At 42.7% G+C, this 20,618-nt stretch overlaps 1 protein-coding gene and 1 long non-coding RNA gene across 9 annotated transcripts in view; both read left to right on the plus strand.

The window, feature by feature from the left end:
* RASAL2 (RAS protein activator like 2) overlaps positions 1–20,618 on the plus strand; it is a 236,858-nt gene that overhangs the window by 77,604 nt on the left and 138,636 nt on the right. For all 8 annotated transcript variants that reach the window (XM_082229010.1, XM_082229011.1, XM_082229012.1 and 5 more), the window contains exon 2: positions 20,233–20,360. In XM_082229010.1, coding sequence (XP_082085136.1) covers positions 20,233–20,360 — 128 coding nt within the window. The remainder of the gene's footprint in view (positions 1–20,232; positions 20,361–20,618) is intronic.
* On the plus strand, positions 1,893–3,920 carry LOC309535748. Its single transcript, XR_014221381.1, has 2 exons — positions 1,893–1,936; positions 3,167–3,920. It is a non-coding gene; the product is annotated as an uncharacterized lncRNA (long non-coding RNA).

Here is a 20,618-nt window from a genome sequence, read left to right on the forward strand (position 1 = left end):
CAGAAATAAATAAAAAAAAAACCCCACCAGCATCAGTGAACTAAACTCTTTATTCAAAGAAACCAAAACAGAGCAGGCCTAGTGATCCCACCAACTCTTCTCAATAGGTCTTAGGTCTTGCCCCAATGAGGCAGTTGAGATGACTCAAGTCCCCACCTCCCCACCACACTCTAAGGCTCCTCCCCTGGTTCCTTGCCTAGCAGTCTAAGGCGCTGTCATCTTGTCTCTTGTTGCTCTGCCCTTTTCCATTTCTCTGCTTGTTCTGGGAGATCAGGGGGAGAGGGGAGCTGGTCGCAGCAGGAGGGGGAGACTCCTTGGATTTCTCAGTAGCCTTCTTCATCTGTATCCTGCCCCCCTCCTCTCCTGCTCCCTGTTAAAGCCTCTTCCTGCCCATTAAACCCTGTTGCCTGTTCACTATCTGACACTTCCTCCTCCCACTCTGCCCCCTCTTCTCCCTCTGACCACACTCTTGATTGTCCCACCACCAGTCCCCTGGCTCTGAGCCATCTTCCCCTGGGGAGAAGATGGGGGTCCCCCAGCTGTTGCCTCCCACCAGCCCTCTGCACCAAGCCAGTTCATGACAGCTGTCTACACAGTATTTCAGTGTAATGTGAGGAGTTTCCAGCGGATCCTGAGTTGACAATCAGTATTTGACAAACTGCAGAATTCAGATGTTGAGCTCTGAAAGGTTTAAAAACAAAAATGTGATAGCTGGGATGCTGAAACCTAAGTGCCGAGCAACAAGGATATGAAGGGGAAAGGAGGGCTATTGCATTTGTGGATCTCCTGGAACAGTGGTTCCCAATTAGCAGACCCCCTCTTTTTCAAAAGCCAAGCCATGGACCCTCTACTCTTGAATTTTTTTATATCTCTACGGTAGTTTGTGTCCTCTACTGCAGTGTTTCCCAACCTTGGGCCTCCAGCTGTTTCTGAACTACAATTCCTATCATCCCTGACCACTGGTCTTGCTAGCTGAGGATTATGGGAGTTGTAATCCAAAAACAGCAGGAGGCCCAAGGTTGGGAAATGCTGCTCTATTGGATATCTACCCTAGGACCTGCCTGCAGCTGTGCAAGTTGGGCAGGCAGCACTGAAAACACCTACTGCCCCAGCTAGGCAGGCACCAGTTGCTAGGGCAGCGCTATAAAGCCAGCCTGCCCTGGGTGCCTGCCCATTCACCGAAGGAAAGATACTAAAGGAAGCCGCCCCCTTGGGGTGGCATGGGGGTGGTGGAGCGAGGGCATGGGCCATCCCATTAAATAATTACTGTTTAAATCGGAATGGGTCTTTTAACCCCATTGGGTGGGTGTTGTTTATTTGTGTGGAGGGTCACCAGTTGGGGACCACTGACTGTCCTGGAGGAATTTTATCAACTGCTGTTGGCAATGCATTGCTGGACTACATGGATCCTTTGATGGATCCACCAAAGCTGCTTTGATGGTTTGCACAGAGAATGTGTAATAGCGGATGGAGGCGGCATGTCTTGTGTGTACGTGCTCCTCTGATATGGAAGTGGTGCAAAACATCGTGTAGTTTTGCCTTGTGTAAGGTGGCAGCCACCCACCCACTCATTCTTCAGAAGGGGTGTGATTGAACCATGATGCACAGCTGCTAAAACTACCATAAATTGGTTTTATGTGGTCTTAGGAAATACGGCTTCCAGATTCAAAAAGGGAATATTGGGATTTAGCCTGTTTTGGAATGCTGGGATCCATTCTATTCTATTCTATTCTATTCTATTCTATTCTATTCTATTCTATTCTATTCTATTCTATTCTATTCTATTCCTGATTGCTGAGAAATACATTCTATATCATCACATGTTTAGATATATATATAATAGTGCTATCCCATCATTGCTTTGTGAAGGTCCTATCTAATCTAAAAGCTATAAAAGAAATGGGATAGCATTCAGCAAGCAGGTTCATTTACACAGGTACATTTTATATTATAGTTTGGTTGGTAGAGCATGAGACTCTTCATTTCAGGGGTCATGTGTTCAAGCCCCATTCTGCATTTCAGGGGGTTGGACTAGATGACCCTTGGGGTCCCTTCCACCTCTGCCATTCTATGATTCTATTTTGTTAACCAATCTGTTAGAATCATAGAATTGTAGCGTCGGAAGGGACCCCAAGGGTCATCTCGTTCAACCCCCTGTAATTATTATTTTGCTTCCATTGGAGGAAGGGGTGGCCTGGAGATCAGCGAGTGGGTGTCACCCTCTTGTCATGGTCGGATCACTTCCTTGTGAAGTTTTGACTTACAGCTCCGATCCTCTTCTGCAGGAGTAGGTGGACAGATTAAGATGATGTGCCCCCCAGAGACTAATGGAATCCAGTGAATTCTGAATGCCCTGGAGGAGTTTTCAGTAGGTGACTTTGTTGAAGCCATTGCCATGCTGTGTGAACAGCTCTGGACATCATTGCCCCTGAGTGTCATCTGTGGCATCGTGGAGCCTATTCTGAACTTTGGTGCAGCAGGCAACTAAGGCCAGACAGCTAGCACGCCAGTGGCAATTATATGAAACCATGGGTTAATATCCTGGCTGGTTCTGGAGCCGGTAGCCATAGTTTCCTGTTTTGGATGAATCAGGAAACTGTAATTAATGGAAGATTTCCTGTTTTGTTTGCGCTGGCTATAGAGGGATGTACTTCAAAGGGGCTGCATTCTCATGGAGACCCTATAGAAATGAATGACATTCCTGGAAAGTTGCTTCCCACATCCTGTAGGACTGTTCCATCACGTTAGTCCTACCTGCAGTCCGAAGTTATACAGCCCAGATACAGGTATCAGATTGCCTCCTCAACAAGATCTAGACAGAAATGGTGACAGAACGTGTAAAGCTGTAAGGCAACTCCGGAACTAACTGATCCTCGGTTCATAAAGGCAGAGAACATTTTGAAGTACTTTTGAAAGAGCTTGTTTTAGTAAACACGTTCTGAAACCACAAGCCCCTATAAGCAGCTGTAGTGGTTGCCTCAATAGAAACAGGATGAGGAACGAGACAAGCAGGGACAGCTTGGGGTCTGTTCCTCCGTCTGCCTCATTGGAACTTTCCACTCTGATCTCTATTTTGGTTTTTTTAAGAATGCCATTGAAACCAGAAAAAGTTCCAAAATGCATGCTACTTTAAAAAAAAGTTATTTCATTCTCTTTTAAATTCCAGGTAATGTTTTCAACTCTTTCAACAGATTTAATATTTTAATCCTGCCAGGATCATGGGAAACTGGAAACAAATGAGGTTATATCATATACCGATTCCTCTTGGCTACAACAAGGCAATTTCTCTATCAGTAATGTGATGATGGCATTTCCTGGAGAATGTTTTCCTCCTGCTGCTTCCTCAGGACAAAGCAAAAACAAAATTATGAACACTTTAATTTTGATTCAAAGTCAGCTAGGCCATTTAATCAGTGTATGCTGTCTCGCTTGACCTTAGCTGGACAGAGGGTTGCTGTGGCAGGCAGTCTTGCTTTCCTGGAGTTCTATTTACAGATTTCTATAAAGCCAACATACTATTTTTAAGGCAATCTGGCAACTGTACTCTCAGCTTGTCACCACCTGTGTGTATTTCAGTTGGGAATCTTGAGACTCACTTTGTGACATCATTGTACACTTGCGTTATTTTGGATTTTTGTATATTCGTAGTCAAAAGAGGCTAGAATACAAATTTTACCATGTAGTTTTGATGCTTTTAAGCTGCTTTGTTTGTACTCCACACTCAATATTTTGTTCTGTAACTCAGAAAGTTGTAAAATGCTGCTGTGTAAATTGTAGTTACTATATCTGGTTGTAACTGGAACCCTTTTCTCTGCTCAAAGAAACCCTTTTGCAACCCTTACTAGAATACTGTATGCATAAGAACCAAGACCTTCCATGTATATTCAAAGCTTTCTTTTTAACTAAAATGGCTTTATTAAGGAAGTTTCAGTTTCCTCTTAACCCTTGGGATGAGCCAAAGAACTGACCACCATGAACTCAAATGTCAAGAGAGAAATTATGCTGTCTAGTGGATGAACAGTTGCTGTCTGGTGGATGGACATTTAGAAGTGTTGCCATTTCTACCTCGGACTCCTTGCTTGGTCTTGGATAAATTACAACAGCTCTGACTGAGCTCTCCATAAAATAGTTGTGAATATGAACACAGATTGCCTGATTCAGCAAAGAAGACCCTTTCTTTGGGAAACAGGATTATACATGCATAATGATGCAGATTCATACTATGGTGCTTATTTGAATCTAATTGAATAGGCTCTCTATCTTGTTTTGCACCGTGGGTGAGCCATTAGATTTTGTATAGGCATACCTGAACCCAATTGGAGATGGCCAGGTCAGAGCTAAAGTAGAGGTACCCATAGTAGATCGGACAGGTAAGGAGATGAGAGAGAGAGAGAGAGAGAGAGAGAGAGAGAGAGAAAACTCTATGTCTAATTATATTATGCTTAGAAATTGGGCTGGCTATCTCTCCTGCTCAGCTAAACACATTTGCTGACCAGTGTATTCCTACACTCAAGCATACTGGCATACTGGGATCTAGTTTGTTGATCATGGATTTACTTACTTGCATTTACATATGGAAATCCATTACAAATGAAATTAAAACTAATTTTAACACTTTACTATAGCTTAGAAGAGAAGTGTGGTTGCCTAGGCACTATGTTGAGAATTATGAAGGATGGAACACTTTTTGAAATTACTTTTCAATTAAGCCCTTCTAGGCTCTGGGTGGTTTAGGATGTTTTGCTCTGAGGAACTCCAACTACTTGCCCAGTTCCATTTTAGCACTCAGTGATTACCTGGCAGGGTGTGCAGGGGTGGGCAGCTAGTATTAACACACTTAATGCTTTTACTGAAAAGAACGGCAGTGAAATAACTAGCAATTACGGATACTAAAAATAATCAGAGGTATATTGAGAAATGTCAAAAAATCCACCCACACTTGTTATCCCTTTGCTGGAATTATATTTGTGATTCTTTTTTTCCCTCTGGTGAGGGGGAGTAGATTGCATTCTATCTATATCAGAAAAGCTTTTGAATGCTGCGGTATTTCAAAGTTGGGCTGATTTTATGACTTTGTGGAGATCTACATTTGTGTTCTTAAGCGGGGGAGGAAAAAGAGAGAAGACAGAGAGATGTGACCATCCAGCTCCAGACTTCTGACTAAGGTGCCCTCTCCCTTCTCCAACTGCCACCGCTGGTCTCTCTGAGGACCCTAGTTTTTCAAAAGTTCTGCCACCCCCCTTGCAGTTTGTCATGGCTGGTTTATTGTATGGCTTTAATTATATTAGAATTTCAATGTAAACTGCTTTATGAGGTCTGCCTGAAAAGCTGTACATAAATATCTACAAGACAATAAAGTCTATTTAGGTTTAAAATCAATGCATACTTGACTGTATTTTGGACCAGATGTTTGTAGGTATTGACTTAGACCTTTTGTGGGATTTAATGCCAAACAACAAGTGATAGTCAACTGAGAGATGAAAGCTGCCTCTCTTAGATCTGCTGTTCTTCATAGTTTCATGCGTGATTACTTCATGTTGAGGCTACTCTGGCTGTACATTCAGTTGAAGTTTCCTTGTATTGACGCTTTGCAGACTCAACTCACTCACTCACTCTCCTTGTCCTCTCCCTTGTGTTGAAGTTTGTCATCAAATGGGAGAAGCATTTTGATACAGCAACAAAGAATTCATAAGGAAACTGAATTTTGTCCATGTTCTTCCTGACCAGGGAAGCCTGGCAAAAATGGAAGTTTTGGTGATTACCTTTCAAGTCCTAAATAGCTTGGGACCAAGTTACTTGAAGGATGGTCTCATCCTGTGCTTAATCTCTCCATCATATCATGTCAGCTTTTGTGCCTCTCTTGCATGTACCATTGCTTTCTGAAGTGCAGTTTGTTGCAACATGTGACAGGGTTTCTCCCGGGTAGGTTCTTGTATTATCTTCCTCTCTATTTGTGCCCACTGGCAAATGAATACTCATTCATTCATTCAGTTACATTTGCATGCTGTCCCTGTAAGATAACCTTTGGGGGGCGGCTTACAATGAATAAAAGCAACTGAAAGACAAAGTAAAACATAAATCCATTCTTTAAAAAAGTGAGAGGAGACTACATAAAAGGAAAACATGTCACATTTCCCACATTAAAAAGGTTTAAAACCAGAGGACCAGTTTGCTTAAGATTTAAAAGACTGGCATGAACAGAGAGGTCTAGTACCAAAAAGACCACAAAGACTATCCCATAACCAGGATTCTACTACTGAAGAGGCCCGCTCCCTGGTAGTTTAAGCAAACTTTGGATTGTGAGGTTGCCTTATTTAATTTATTGTACAGTTAGTTTTCCCTCTTGCTCTTTGATTCTGCATTTAGTCTGGAAATGGCACCTCCTCAGCGTGCACATTTAAACAAGTAGCTACTGTTTTTCCTTTTTGCAATTAAATATGAATGTAAAAGCACATGATCGAAAAACGTATGTCTATAAGTTTATTTTCTGTTTGTGTATATATCTTGATTCTCCTTAAAAAAATTTTTTTAAGGAATTGTGTTTGAATCATAGAATGTTATTGTTTTATGCTTCTTTATATTTTGCAAGCTGCTTCAAGCATCACCTTTTTGGACGGAAATAGTGGGGTATATCTTTGTATCTTACGTATATCTTTGTAAAAGTAAGTAAATTTGTCTGGCTGTAGGTTGTCTGAGGACAAGTCAAAAAACCACAACTCTGCACACAGCTTTTCCTGTCTTAGTTTGTAAGGTTCACAGATATGGTCTGCCTCTGTGGGAAAGTTTCTGGCTCCCTGGCCCTGCCTGTAACCTGCAGGAGAACTAGGTTCTGCCTTATAAATTTAAGGAACAATGTCCATGCCATTAAAACATTAGTTGAATTGTCTCACCCCTGCTGCCTTTTAAATTTTAGTTCTGTGATTATAACTGTGCAATCTAAGGAGGTGTTTCATTCTTCTTTCAACCTCATGGCATTTAGCAGTTAGGAATAACCTCTTGTACTTTGAAGGGCAGAAAGTTTGGGAGGAGTAGATTACATGTGGCTACAGAAGCCCATTGCTAAAAGGTGCTTAGAGTGACCCCCTTGCCTTCTCAGATACAGAAAGCGAGTACATACACACCCCTGCAGGTGAAAGTAATTTACAAAGCTTCTGGGTATATATCAGTTTTGAAGTGTGTGAATTGTCTTAGAAGTGACAAATGGAACCGGTGCACTGAAGTCATCCTTGCAGAAGTCCCATGAGTGCTAGTTTCAGAGGAAAATGCCCTTTTCCTAACCCCTAGAACAGTGAGACACTTTTATTTTCTGAATTAAAGTAAAAAGACATGCATCACTCTTCCATCCAGAAAGGCTTGCTTTGAGAGTAAGTGCTTGAAGACCCATCCCTCAGAAGTGTATGCTCCCTATGTTTCTACAGGAGTTACAAATAGTTGGTTGCACCGTGATTAGAAGGAGTTAAGAGCAGAAACTCTTGTAGACACACCAGGCCACCTCTGAAGTTAGATCATCATCTGTATCTCCATTATACTTAATGCAAAAAGGATCATAGAATCCTAGAGTTGGAAGAGACCACAAGGGCCATCGAGTCCAACCCCCCTGCCAAGCAGGAAACACCATCAGAGCACTCCTGACATATGGTTGTCAAGCCTCTGCTTAAAGACCTCCAAAGAAAGAGACTCCACCACACTCCTTGGCAGCAAATCCCACTGTCGAACAGCTCTTACTGTCAGGAAGTTCTTCCTAATGTTTAGGTGGAATTTTCTTTCTTGTAGTTTGGATCCATTGCTCTGTGTCCGCTTCTCTGGAGCAGCAGAAAACAACCCTTCTCCCTCCTCTATGTGACATCCTTTTATATATTTGAACATGGCTATCATATCACCCCTTAACCTCCTCTTCTCCAGGCTAAACATGCCCAGCTCCCTTAGCCGTTCCTCATAAGGCATCGTTTCCAGGCCTTTGACCATTTTGGTTGCCTGCCTCTGGACCCGTTCCAGTTTGTCAGTGTCCTTCTTGAATTGTGGTGCCCAGAACTGGACACAGTCCTCCAGGTGAGGTCTGACCAGAGCAGATTCCTCAGAGTTCAGTTGGAAGGAGGCAAGGCCAGAGAGCTGAATCATGAAGGGGCAGCGAAGCTCCTCTTCCCTTATTTCTCCTAAGAATATATCTCTCCTTATTCTAACTTTGATAATTCCACTTCACTGTGGAATTTTCTTTGTAGCTTTCTGTTTGTACAGCCTTGCCCCCTTCAGTTTCTCTTATTACTTGGTGGATTACTAGAGAAAACTGTGTATTATGAAACATTGCCCATAAATTAATCACCAGAAGAGCAGATGTTTTATTGCAGTTCAATGAACGGAGTTTTCAGAAACTTCTTCAGTGATCCCAGTTAAGAAGACAAGAATCACAGCAAATATGAAAAGTTCTGAATTCACTTGCACTAACTAAAATGGCTTTTGAAGACAGACTAAAGATTTTTTGTGCCTGCATCAGTAAATATCATATAAATCTTATTGCATTATGAGATGCATATTTACATTATTATTATGGTTGCTGTGGAAACAAAATTCAAGAGGTGCCCCTGAAATGTCTGTGTTTATATACAGTGGTACCTTGGTTCTCAAACTTAATCCGTTCCGGAAGTCTGTTCCAAAACCAAAGTGTTCCAAAACCAAGGTGCGCTTTCCCATAGAAGGTAATGCAAAACAACTTAACCCGTTCCAGACTTTTAAAAACAACCCCTAAAACAGCAATTTAACATGAATTTTACTATCTTAATGAGACAATTGATCCATAAAATGAAAGCAATAATCAATGTACTGTACTATAAAATAAATAAGACAGTATTGTAGATGATAAAAATTAAAGTTAATTTTTCTTCCCTGCACTGATGATAGTCATTGTTTGGCTGGGGGTGGGGGGGAGCTTTTATCCATTTCCGCAGTCACACAATCAATGAATCGATCAATCAATCGGTAGCTGAACTGGGTTCCACACAGTCACAAAAACAAAAGAACCAAAAAAGCTTCAAAAAAACCAACGCAAAATAAATAGCAAAAACAAAAGCGCCAAGCTTAATCTGTTCTGGAAGTCCGTTTGACTTCCAAAATGTTTGAAAACCAAGGCACAGCTTCTGATTGATGCAGGTGCCCTGGAAACAATTGCTGACAGTGGCATCGGATGTTCGGCTTCTGAAAAACATTCAAAATCCGGAGCACTTACGTCCGGGTTTTTGGCATTTGAGAACCAAGGTGTTTGAGAACCAAGGTACCACTGTATTGATAATGGAGGGGGGAGGCTATTTTTTTCCATTAGAGGCAGGAGAACAAAATGTCAAACCGTCCTTGACAATTCATGTATAGGTTGTGTTGTTTTAAATACAACTTGATTGCATAAAAGATGCCTCATCAGAAGATCTCAGGGCTATTCACAAGATAATATACTATTAAAACAATTCTATGATACAATATAATTAACAAGTATGATACAGTGTAATAACAGTAGGGAAGTGAATTCTAATGTACAAAACAACACTTCTGCAATGAGACTGGGTGGCTGGACAAGGGATATTGACAGAGGTAAGGAGAGAGACTGTACAATTAAAAAGGAAGAGTGAGCAGAGAAAACAGCAATTCTAACCTTTCCCCCAAAGGAGGCATATTACACCTGTCCTTTAAGCCCTAGATGAAAGCTGCTTTCCTTGACTCACCCCAACCAGAAGTGATTCTCAATGAGCTCCTTTGAGCTTGGCTTCTGGGTAACTGGGCCAGATAATCTTTTAAGCCTTTCGTGAGTTTAATACTCATCCTTGCTTTGAGAATCCCTGGCATTTCACAAGTTGACAGACGAGGCCATTTAACAGATGAGAGAAGAGCAAAATCTTTGCAGCCTGTGCTGAATAATGGCTAAGTAAGGGCCAATTTATGTGGCCATTTTTGAGCTGGATTAACCTCCCTGTTGTGACTTTTTGTCCCTTTTAGTCATTATGTGTTCTTGAGAAATCGGCTTGAGTAGGCAAGGTTGCAGTCAGTTACCATGTCCTGTAACAAATCAAAATGGGGGTGACATGGCATGGAAGCAGTTTCTCAAGGCCAATTCATACATTTCAGGGAATCAGCGCAATACTTGGTGACATACCGTATTTTTTGCACCATAACACTCACTTTTTTCCTCCTAGAAAGTAAGGGGAAATGTCTGTGCGTGTTATGGAGGGAATGCCTACGGGTGGCATGCCTACGGATTTTCCTCCTCTAAAAACTACGTGCGTGTTATGGTCGAGTGCGTGTTATAGAGCGAAAAATACGGTAATTCCCTCTCAGAAATGATGAATTGGCCTAAGTGGGAGGTGTCCACTAAGTGTTCTAAGAAGAAGCATTCTGAAAAGTTTGGGTAATTGCATATTATTTGAAGGAGATAATTTGTGTCTCCACATGGGCTCACAAATGTAGACTACACTTGGTAGCAGCCAAAATATTCGGTCAGTTCACATCACTTATCTTCTTCCCTTCGCTTCTTTTTAATTCCTAAGGCCCTCATCTCCCCTTGGCTTCTGCCTCTTTGACACATCCCTAAGCTAAGTAGTTTGCCAAATAATTTCTTCTATAGTTTTTGGGCATAAAGGGGATCCTGTCCCAAACACTTGTAATTATTTTTTTTTTAAAAAACTGGAGTGCCAATTTAAAACATATTTTATAACGCAGAGCAGCTACGCAACTGCCTCTCAGCTGACTTGCAAATGGTTGAAGATGAGGTGAAGCTAATTACTTTTTCATTTTTCATTTTTCTCTTTGTTCACATCCTGTAGCAGCCTTGTTCAGGAAGCGGAATGAAGGTAGTTTAGCTTTGCGTGCTTTTTGGTAACCTCTTGATCAACGTTATTAAAAATAGCACAATGAATTTGTATTGGAACTCAGACTGAGTGAACCCTCTCGCCCTCAGTATGCGGTCCAGTGGGCAGGTCACAGATGTGGGGGGAAAACATTTCAGCATTTATGCCAGGCAGATGAGTTTCTAGGCAGGGATGCTGAACATTTGGTTCTGACAGTTTCTAAAGTGGTAAGAAGTCCTCTTTTTACCTTCAGCTTTTTTGTGCCACCTTCAAATACAACATGGACCAGTTATTCTAGGGTGTAGTCATTGAGACCAGGCATAGGCAAACTCGGCCCTCCAGATGTTTTGGGACTACAACTCCCACCATCCCTGACCACTGGTTCTGTTAGCTAGGGACGATGGGAGTTGTAGTCCCAAGACATCTGGAGGGCCGAGTTTGCCTATGCCTGATTTAGACTATCTGGAAAGTTCACCTCTTAGCTGATAGTGGTGCAGACATCTACCCAGATCTATGTGATGGTAATTGAAGTCACCCATTTCTACAACATTTGCTCCTTTTGATGCTTCCCCTTCAGTTTCCATCTCAAGATCACACTTAGCATTTTGGTGGGGGTGGGGAAGGACTGGCAACACAGTGCAAAATTACTTTGGGGGCTGGAAATTGTCATCCATGGTTTGTATCCAGAAATGACTGTTTGCTGCTGGCTGTTTGCCATTCTACCAACTTCCAGGTATCCCTGCAATATCTGCTACTTCTTTTTTGCTTTTAAAACCAAGCACTCCACCTTGCCCATTTTGCTCCAGAGGCTTCTAGAAATGGCACCTGTGACCATTCTCTCCCTAGGTGTCATTGGCATGTATGTTTCTTTGACTTCCATGAATGGCTGTCAAGTCCCTCTTGACTTCCGTTGTCTGGTTTCCCCCCTGTCTTCATTTGGTCCATTTTCACCTTCATCCCAGCCCCTGTTGGGTTTTTTCCAGGGATCAGTTTAAAAGCTGTTCTGCCATATTTTTTTTATTTTAGGCTGGTTCTCCTTTGAATGGAACCTGTTCCTTTTGTGGATCATATCCGCAGGTCGTATTTGTTGTAGAATTATGTGGCTTATTTTGTCAGTACAGTGGTATCTCGGGATGAGAACGGGATCCGTTCCAGAGCCCCGTTCGCATCCTGAACAGAACATAAGATGCATGTGCGCGGGTCGCGTTTTGCCGCTTCTGTGCATGCGTGTGACGTCACTTTGACCGTCTGTGCATGCGACGAAACCCAGAAGTAATGCACTCTGTTACTTTCAGGGCGCCGCAGAGCGCAACCCAAAAATAATTATCCTGAAGCCTGTTTATCCCGAGGTATGACTGTACTTAAAAATGAAATCTATTTCTGAGTAAAGTTGTTATGTCCTTGTTTTTGCTTCCTTTCACCGTAACATAGCCTGACAGTTTTGACTTGATGGTACAGTGGTACCTCGGTTTAAGAACAGCCCTGTTTACGAACTATTTGGTTTACAAGCTCCGCAAAACCAGAAGTAGTGTCCCGGTTTGCGAACTTTACCTTGGTCTAAGAACGGAAGCTGAACGGTGGAGAGGCACTGGCGGCGGGAGGCCTCATTAGGGAAAGCACGCCTCAGTTTAAGAATGGTTTCGGTCTAAGAACGGACTTCCGGAACGGATTAAGTTCGTAAACTGAGGTACCACTGCATATTGAGTCAGAACAAGTGAACAGTTGGACTTCGAAAAGTGGCTCTTGGTTCAAATGCATCCTCACTTGGTTGCCAGTCACTAATCCCTTCAGAGTTGTAGACTTAGTTGTAGAGAGCTGGACCATAAAGAAGGCTGATCGCCAAAGAATTGATGCTTTTGAATTATGGTGCTGGAGGAGACTCTTGAGAGGCCCATGGACTGCAAGAAGATCAAACGCATCCATTCTGAAGGAAATCAGCCCTGAGTGCTCACTGGAAGGACAGATCCTGAAGCTGAGGCTCCAATACTTTGGCCACCTCATGAGAAGAGAAGACTCCCTGGAAAAGACCCTGATGTTGGGAAAGATGGAGGACACAAGGAGAAGGGGAATACAGAGGACGAGATGGTTGGACAGTGTTCTCGAAGCTACAAACATGAGTCTGACCAAACTGCGGGAGGCAGCGGAAGACAGGAGTGCCTGGCGTGCTCTGGTCCATGGGGTCACGAAGAGTCGGACACGACTAAACAACTAAACAACAACAATCACTTCAATATTTTGTGTATGTTATTTTTACTGTCATAATCATGTAGAAGATAACTTCGGCGTTATTAGATGGCAAGGTAACAGTATATTAATGAAAAAGATTCCATTCTCTCTGATGCTTCCAGCAGAGGGGATTGTATGTACCCCATTATCTCTTGTCATTTTTGATTTCCTATATTAGCTGGCCAGTAACATAAAGCAATTCTCTCAAATTACTATAGTGAAAAACTATTACTGCATCTCCCTTTGTCATTCCAGATAGAAAATTTAATTTGTCTTCCAAGATCTTGCCCTCAGCTAATTTATGTAGTTCTTAATGTTCCACTTCACAATGAAAATGTATATTGATCTTAGAAGAACTCTAGAATCTGAATGTACATTATCAAAACTCCGGCTTCCTCAAATGTGTTTAGATTTCTTGTTTAGTGTTTTTCTAAAAAAATAAATAAATTGAATTTATAGAAACAAGAATCATGACAGCAACTGATTATTCATTTTACATCTTATGTCCTGGTTTGAGTTTGACGTAGATGATCTTTACATGCACATAAATTATGTTCTCTCCACAACTCAAAAAATTTCAATTACTGTTGGGATTAAAATACAAAGTACAAATCACTGCATCAATTGGAGATTTAATTGGATGCACTAATTCTCTATATTTTTTCAGATTTTGAGAACGTTGATTATCAAAGATATTTCAATTGTGCAGTACAGTGGTACCTCGGGTTAAGAACTTAATTCGTTCTGGAGGTCCGTTCTTAACCTGAAACTGTTCTTAACCTGAAGCACCACTTTAGTTAATGGGGCCGCTGTGCCACCAGAGCATGATTTCTGTTCTCATCCTGCAGCAAAGTTAACCCGAGGTACTATTTGTGGCTTAGCAGAGTCTGTAACCTGAAGCGTCTGTAACCCAAAGTACCACTGTATTGCAAATATTCTTTCAAATTGATCCATAAATGAACTTATCTATTAGATGCTTCTAGCACTATACCAGAATTTAATGTATCACGTTTTTAGGTATTCTCTGTCTATCTTTCTCACTGCATCGTGTAAAATTGGTCCAATGTGTGCATTTAAATAAGGTGGATGTTTTATTTGATAAATCAACTCAAGTTGTCACTGTTCAGTCTATTTCCCCAGAGAAGGAAGGCTTTACAAGGTGTGATTAAGATAAAGTAAGGCAATAAACACATTTTAACCTGTTCGAAATTTTCACTGGCATTTACTTGTGGCATCTAATACTGAACGTCTTATTGGGAACGTTAAGTTTCTTTAAAAAATAAGCAGCAGTAATGTGCAGGTTTCCCAGCTACACTTACTTTTTCTGGTGCTCTAAAACTAAGTATCTCAACCCTTTTTAGTGTCTTCTCATACTCTGATAGAAATGTTTAGTGCTCATAACTCACTTGTTAGGTAGTTATACAAATTATTTAAAATTCAGATGCCGCATATGCCATTTCTGTGACCTTTTCTTTTTCAATAAGCTTTTGAAAATTACAACTTTGGGGTTGATGGTCGCTTTTTAAAATGCATTGGGAATAGCACCTTGTCCATTCATCTCATTCATTAATAGATTTTTAGAAGAAAGTTAAGGCAGACTGCTTTTGTTTCAAAAAACATACAAATTCTAAGAAAAACCTATTTTAAAATGAACCTTTGGTGGAGTTGAGACAAGTTCACACTGAACCATGCCAATAAGATGAGAAACCTCAAACGAGAACAAACCATTCTCTCCTCTGATGCCTATGAGCCCACTAGACATGACAATGGGAACCACAGTGCAGTGGTGCTGGTGTGTAAATAGAACTATTGCAGAAAGAAATATCCACAATTCCACAAAGCTTTGGGAACAGCCTTTGTTCTCATGAAAAGGGTCCATGCAAGCTTATTCACCCATCTCCATTTACTACTTCAAAAAGCAATTCATATAACCTCTTGCTAAGAGCATGGTTGAAGGATTCAGGGGAAAGTTAACATATTTGTAAGTAAGTCTGTTTAGAACCCTTCTGTCATTTTTAAAAGTCACTTTGGGAGAATAATATAAGCAAAACCTCCCCACGCATCCCAGGAAGAACCCAGTTCCTGTGTCAATAAAACATGCAGAAAAGAAAGGAAGCAGAAAATGGCAGGTACAGCAGTTGGGACAGCCTTTAGAAGCAAAACTTCCATAAGCCAAGCACACACACAAAAATCCAATCAAACCAATTTCTGCAATAGGGCACAAATAATCCCCATGGACTGCAAGAAGATCAAACGTATCCATTCTTAAGGAAATCAGCCCTGAGTGCTCACTGGAAGGACAGATCCTGAAGCTGAGGCTCCAATACTTTGGCCACCTCATGAGAAGAGAAGGCTCCCTGGAAAAGACCCTGATGCTGGGAAAGATGGAGGGCACAAGGATAAGGGGACGACAGAGGACGAGATGGTTGGACAGTGTTCTCAAAGCTACCAGCGTGAGTTTGACCAAACTGCGGGAGGCAGTGGAAGACAGGAGTGCCTGGCGTGCTCTGGTCCATGGGGTTGCGAAGAGTCGGACACGACTAAACAACAAACAACAACAATCCCCAGGAATAAAAATAATAATCAGCATAGTGCTAGTAACAGCATTTCTCTAGGCCTTCTAAATGGCTAGCAATGCATTGGACAATTACCCAGGGTGGTGCTAGCAATGTAGAAGATTATTCTGCAGTCTTCTTTAGAGACTCCAGGCTATCGGAGATGTTGAAGGCCGCTAGCAAGGAAAAGGGAAGGGTATGTGTGGAGTGGTCCAGGGGAGGGACACCACAAACCTGTCTTGGTCCATAGGTCCCATGCACTACCCCTTTTTAAGGCCCTTGATCAAATAACAGCACCAGATGTTCTGTAATAAATGGATTGGCAATGATTTACCATATGTTGCTTCACATACAGCAGCTAGTGAGTCAGTACTTCAGGAGAGTAGGAAGCTATACCTTCCATGGCTTTGGAATCGGCGCCAGCTTAGTTCTTCCTTTAAGGTTTCTAATTTGCTTCTCTCGATTTTCCTGGTCTGCTCCAGTGGTTCTTACTCGGGAACTTGATGTCTGAGGCTTACGTTGAAGACAGGGGAGATGGGCGCTGGGTCCAGGTGGGTAGGCTGAAGGTATCCCATAAAGTAAGAAGGGCGTCACGGTCTGGTTTATGGGTGGTCAAAGTCCCGGCTGAGAACGTTGGGACCTGCAGCAAGATGGCGGGATGGGAGCAGGAATGGGAATCAGGAAGCCAAGGGTCTGGGAGCCGGGAGTCAAGAAGCCAAGGGTCCGAGGATCAGCAAGCAAGGAGTCAAGACAGGAAGCGTGTTGCTGTGGCAAAGAGCCAAAGGGAAATGCTGAGCTTATATCCCTTTCCTGCTCTTGCCACCAGGTGCTATGAGTTACCAATCAGCCTCACCTGTGCAGCTGTGCCTTGCCTCTTAGGAAAGCCCCAGTCCTGCGACGCCTTACCGGTCAGAGGCCCGGGCTCCTGCATGTACGCCTGACAAAGGGATTCTCTGGACCAGGCATACTGAGCCTGCCTTGTCTTCCCTTGGAGCTTTGATGAGACACCCCTGTCCCCCTGCCCCACTTGTCTGACCTCAGGTTCTGCACTGAAATTAGGGGCACTTCCTGTATATTACGGGGGTGACCATCTGTCTCAAATGGGGTTCTGAGATCAGCACTCCTGCCTCTTCCAATCAGACTGTTGGGAGCTAAGGGGTTAAGCTCCCAGCTTCCTCCCATTAAAGTGAAGGGAGCTAGTACCAATTATTTCCTCTGCAAAAGTAGGGTTGGCCCACTCAGGACTTGCATGCTGGCCTCATACACTAATGCAATCTTCCTCCATACCCACTTCATACTTCCTGGGTCCTGTTAGTTCTCCTTCCCTGGAGCTTGTCTTCTTTCTCTTTCCTCCTGCCTAGCTGCTGGGTTCATTTATAAAGGACTCTTAGCCCTGCCCTTCATCATGCTCCATAATCTGCAGTTTATCCCATTGGAGGAACCTAGTCCTGAAAGCACTGGTGGTGCCAACATTGCTGGTGTCATGCCAGTGGAGGGACGAGCATTGAGTCTGCAGTGGGTCAGGGAAGGCCATGTTTTAAAAGGGTTTGGGGTTTTTTTAAGGAAATAGAGATATGGGATAAAGGCTCAGAAAGGGGCGGGGGGGTGAAAGTAAGTTGTGCAATTAAGAGTAACAGGATAGGTAAGTCAATTTTAGAAGTAAGGACCAGAACTTTGAAGGCTTGTGCAGGGACTTTGTGCACTGGGAAACAAAGGCATTGCAGTGGGACGGGGTTTAAACACTACCAGCTGGCAATATAGCAGGAAGTAGAAGGCCCAAAATAAGAGGAGCGTGGCTCTCAATGCTTTTGAATTACTTAACATTGTTTTCAGGGTCACCCGGTAATGTTTATTTCTGTATTTTTCCTGTACGTACTTCCTAGAAACCAGAGTTGCTGTGGGTGTGGATTCACCACCACCTAGTGGTGAAGGTTTGCTTAAATATCACTTCTGCTTTTTGCGAAACACTTCTGTAGAAACGAATCATAGCTCTGACCTTTCGGAATACTTTGTAATGATGCTTTGAAAACTAAGATACATTCATTTTTTCCTTGTTTTGTTTTCAGTGGCAGCCAACCACTGTGTCTGTCTTATAGTTCCTTCAGTCTCAATAGCCTACCTTTTTTCCTTTTTAGGTTTCATAACCCCCATTTTGTGATTGTAGACGATGGCTGGAACAAGCTTCTCCTTTTTTTAGATCATGGCTTGTTCTCAGACCATAAGCAAACCACCGTTTCCTGAGTTCAGACATCAGTGAGAACTGTGGTTTTAAAATAAAAGCATTGCAGTGGGAAGGAGTTTAAGTGCCTTCACAGAAAAAGGAACAAGAGTGAGGAGAAGCATGCAAATCTGAAGCTTGCTTTGGCTCATTCTTGTAGGGGAGATAATGTGGTTCCCCATTACATCTCAACAGAGTCAGTGCCTTCAATGATTCTTGGTTGGTGTTATAGAGATCCCATAGCAAGATTGTAACTTGTGTACAGAAGTAGGTGAAAGCTTAGCCACATGGCCACCACACACCTTTATATTTCCAACTAAGAAAAGAGCAGCTGTTTCCTGTTTATGGGGAAATTAATTATCGTCATCATTATTATTCCTATCTGACTGGGTTGCCCCAGCCACTCTGGGCGGCTCCCAACAAAAAATAGTAAAAACACAATACAACACCAAGCACTAAAAACTTCCATAAACAGGGCTGCCTTCAGATGTCTTTTAAAAATCACATAGCTGTTTATCTGTTTGACATTTGCTGGGAAGGGCATTTCACAGGGTGGGCATGACTACCAAAAGGCCCTCTGCCTGGTTCCCTGTAACCTCACTTATTGCAGTGAGGGAACCACCAGAAGGCCCTCAGAGCTGGACCTCAGTGTTTGGGCTCGACGGGGGATGGGGGTGGAGATGCTCCTGGAGGTATACAGTGGTGCCTTGCAAGACGAAAAGAATCCGTTCTGTGATTCTCTTCGTCTAGCGGTTTTTTCATCTTGCGAAGCAAGCCCATTGACGGATTAGCGGATTAGCGCTTTTAGCGGCTTTTAGCGGCTTATCTGCTGATCGGATCAGCTGATAAGCGGCTTAGCGGCTTAGAAAAAGGGGGGGAAGGGAAAAAACCAGCAGGAACTCGCAAGACATTGTCGTCTTGCGAAGCAAGCCCATAGGAGATTCGTTTTGCGAAGCACCTCCAAAACGGAAAACTCTTTCGTCTAGCGAGTTTTCCGTCTTGCGAGGCATTCGTCTTGCGGGGCACCACTGTACAGGTATATACTCATCCTGACCCTGCTCTGTTGAATTAACTGCTATAAAGGCTTAATACCTGCTGATAAGTTGTCAGAAGGCTTTTCGGGATTATTTTTGTTTTTTGTTCTTGAATGCAGCTTGTTTAGATAGTGCTGCGGATACTGTATTGCCATTGCTATGGTTTTTAGCTTCTCAGTAAGCTGATGGGTGGTTTAGTACTATGTGTACTACAGTGGTACCTCTGGTTAGGCACGCTTCGGGTTACGAGCTCTGCTAACCCAGAAGTAGCTGCTCCTGGTTGCAAACTTTGCCCCAGGATGTGAGCGGAAATCACGCGCCAAAGGCACACCCGCAGCGGGAGACGCCATCAGCGAAAGCATGTCTCAGGATAAGAACGGTTTCCGGTTACAAACAAACCTCCGGAATGGATTCAGTTTGTAACCAGAGGAACCACTGTAATTGGAATCAACCAGTGAGAAACATAATGCTTACTTACCCTGCTTCCTCTGTCCTCGTGTGTAGCCAGGAGGAGCAGTTTTCCTGTGTTTCACAGAACCTTGGTTTGCTGTTGTGATAAACCACAATCTCTGGTTTGTATGCACATCCTGGTTAGATTCAAAACAAGCCAACTTCACACCATGGGTAAAAAGAAAGGAAAAGTACTTGTTCAACTCACCAGAGTTTGTGATAAAGTCATGATATGTCTTGACCCTGGAGTCAGATTCCTTCTGCGGGGGGGGGGGGATGACATGAAGGAGGAACCCCAGAAGTGACTCTGAAAGTTTCCCTGCAGCCCAAGGATGTTGCATTATCATCCTCTAACCCAGATTACTACCACACCCACATACCAACGCTGCCCCATTGAAATACAAGACTATTGCATTTGGCTGGGTCCATTTAACTGAAAAGGCATTTTCCACTGCAGGCAGGGCTAGCAGTTGGGATGCAGCTGCTGCTATTACAGGGCTCATTCTCTGTTTATTTGTCTGTTGAAGCTTTGCTGTCTGTTTGCATTCAGCCTGAACGTGCCCAAAATCTTGCCACAGAGCAGGACAGATCTCTGATTCATACAAAACAAGAAGTTTGGGATTCTGTAGAAGCGGAACTGAATGGTTTAGCATTCTGTCCATCGGGAATAGTTTTCAAACTGCTAACTTTGTTGTTTTTTTTAATGCGACAGTGAAATTGCTCCATAGCATCATTTTTTTGGGATGTGGGGTGCAATCCTAAACTCCGTTGGACTTAGTGGAATGTATTTGTGATTAAACATGCATAAGATTGCTGTTAATCTGATAACTAAACTCTTTTAACATAAGACTCAGCTGTGTAATTTCTACCACAAACAGCAAAATGATTAAAATGTTTTAATATTGCTCCTTTTCCCCCCACAGACGTGAAAGGACCACCAACCCACAGGCTGTCTTGTGGCCAGTCCCCTGATTCGGAAACTATAATATGGGAGACCAAGTATTCCATTCTGACGGACAGCCAACTTGTGCTGCTGAACAAAGAGAAGGAGGTGAGAGAAAAACTATGCAAGAACTCCCTTTGTCTTAGCAGTTTTGGACCACAATGGCACTTGAATAGCTTCTATTTGTCTTGCATGTGTAGTGGGGAAAATCTTTTATTCTCGTGAATGGAAATAATCATCCTTCAGGAAGCTTTATAAATAGCTTTTGAAACTTTCCCTTTTCCCTATAACTTCATGCACTTAATGCAGGGTTGCTCAAACTTTTTGAACTCTGGCCCTTTCTAAACTTACCTCCTGAGTAGAGTT

This window comes from Podarcis vaucheri, assembly GCF_965113315.1.
Source record: "Podarcis vaucheri genome assembly, chromosome: 6".
Taxonomy (NCBI): Eukaryota; Metazoa; Chordata; class Lepidosauria; order Squamata; family Lacertidae; genus Podarcis; species Podarcis vaucheri.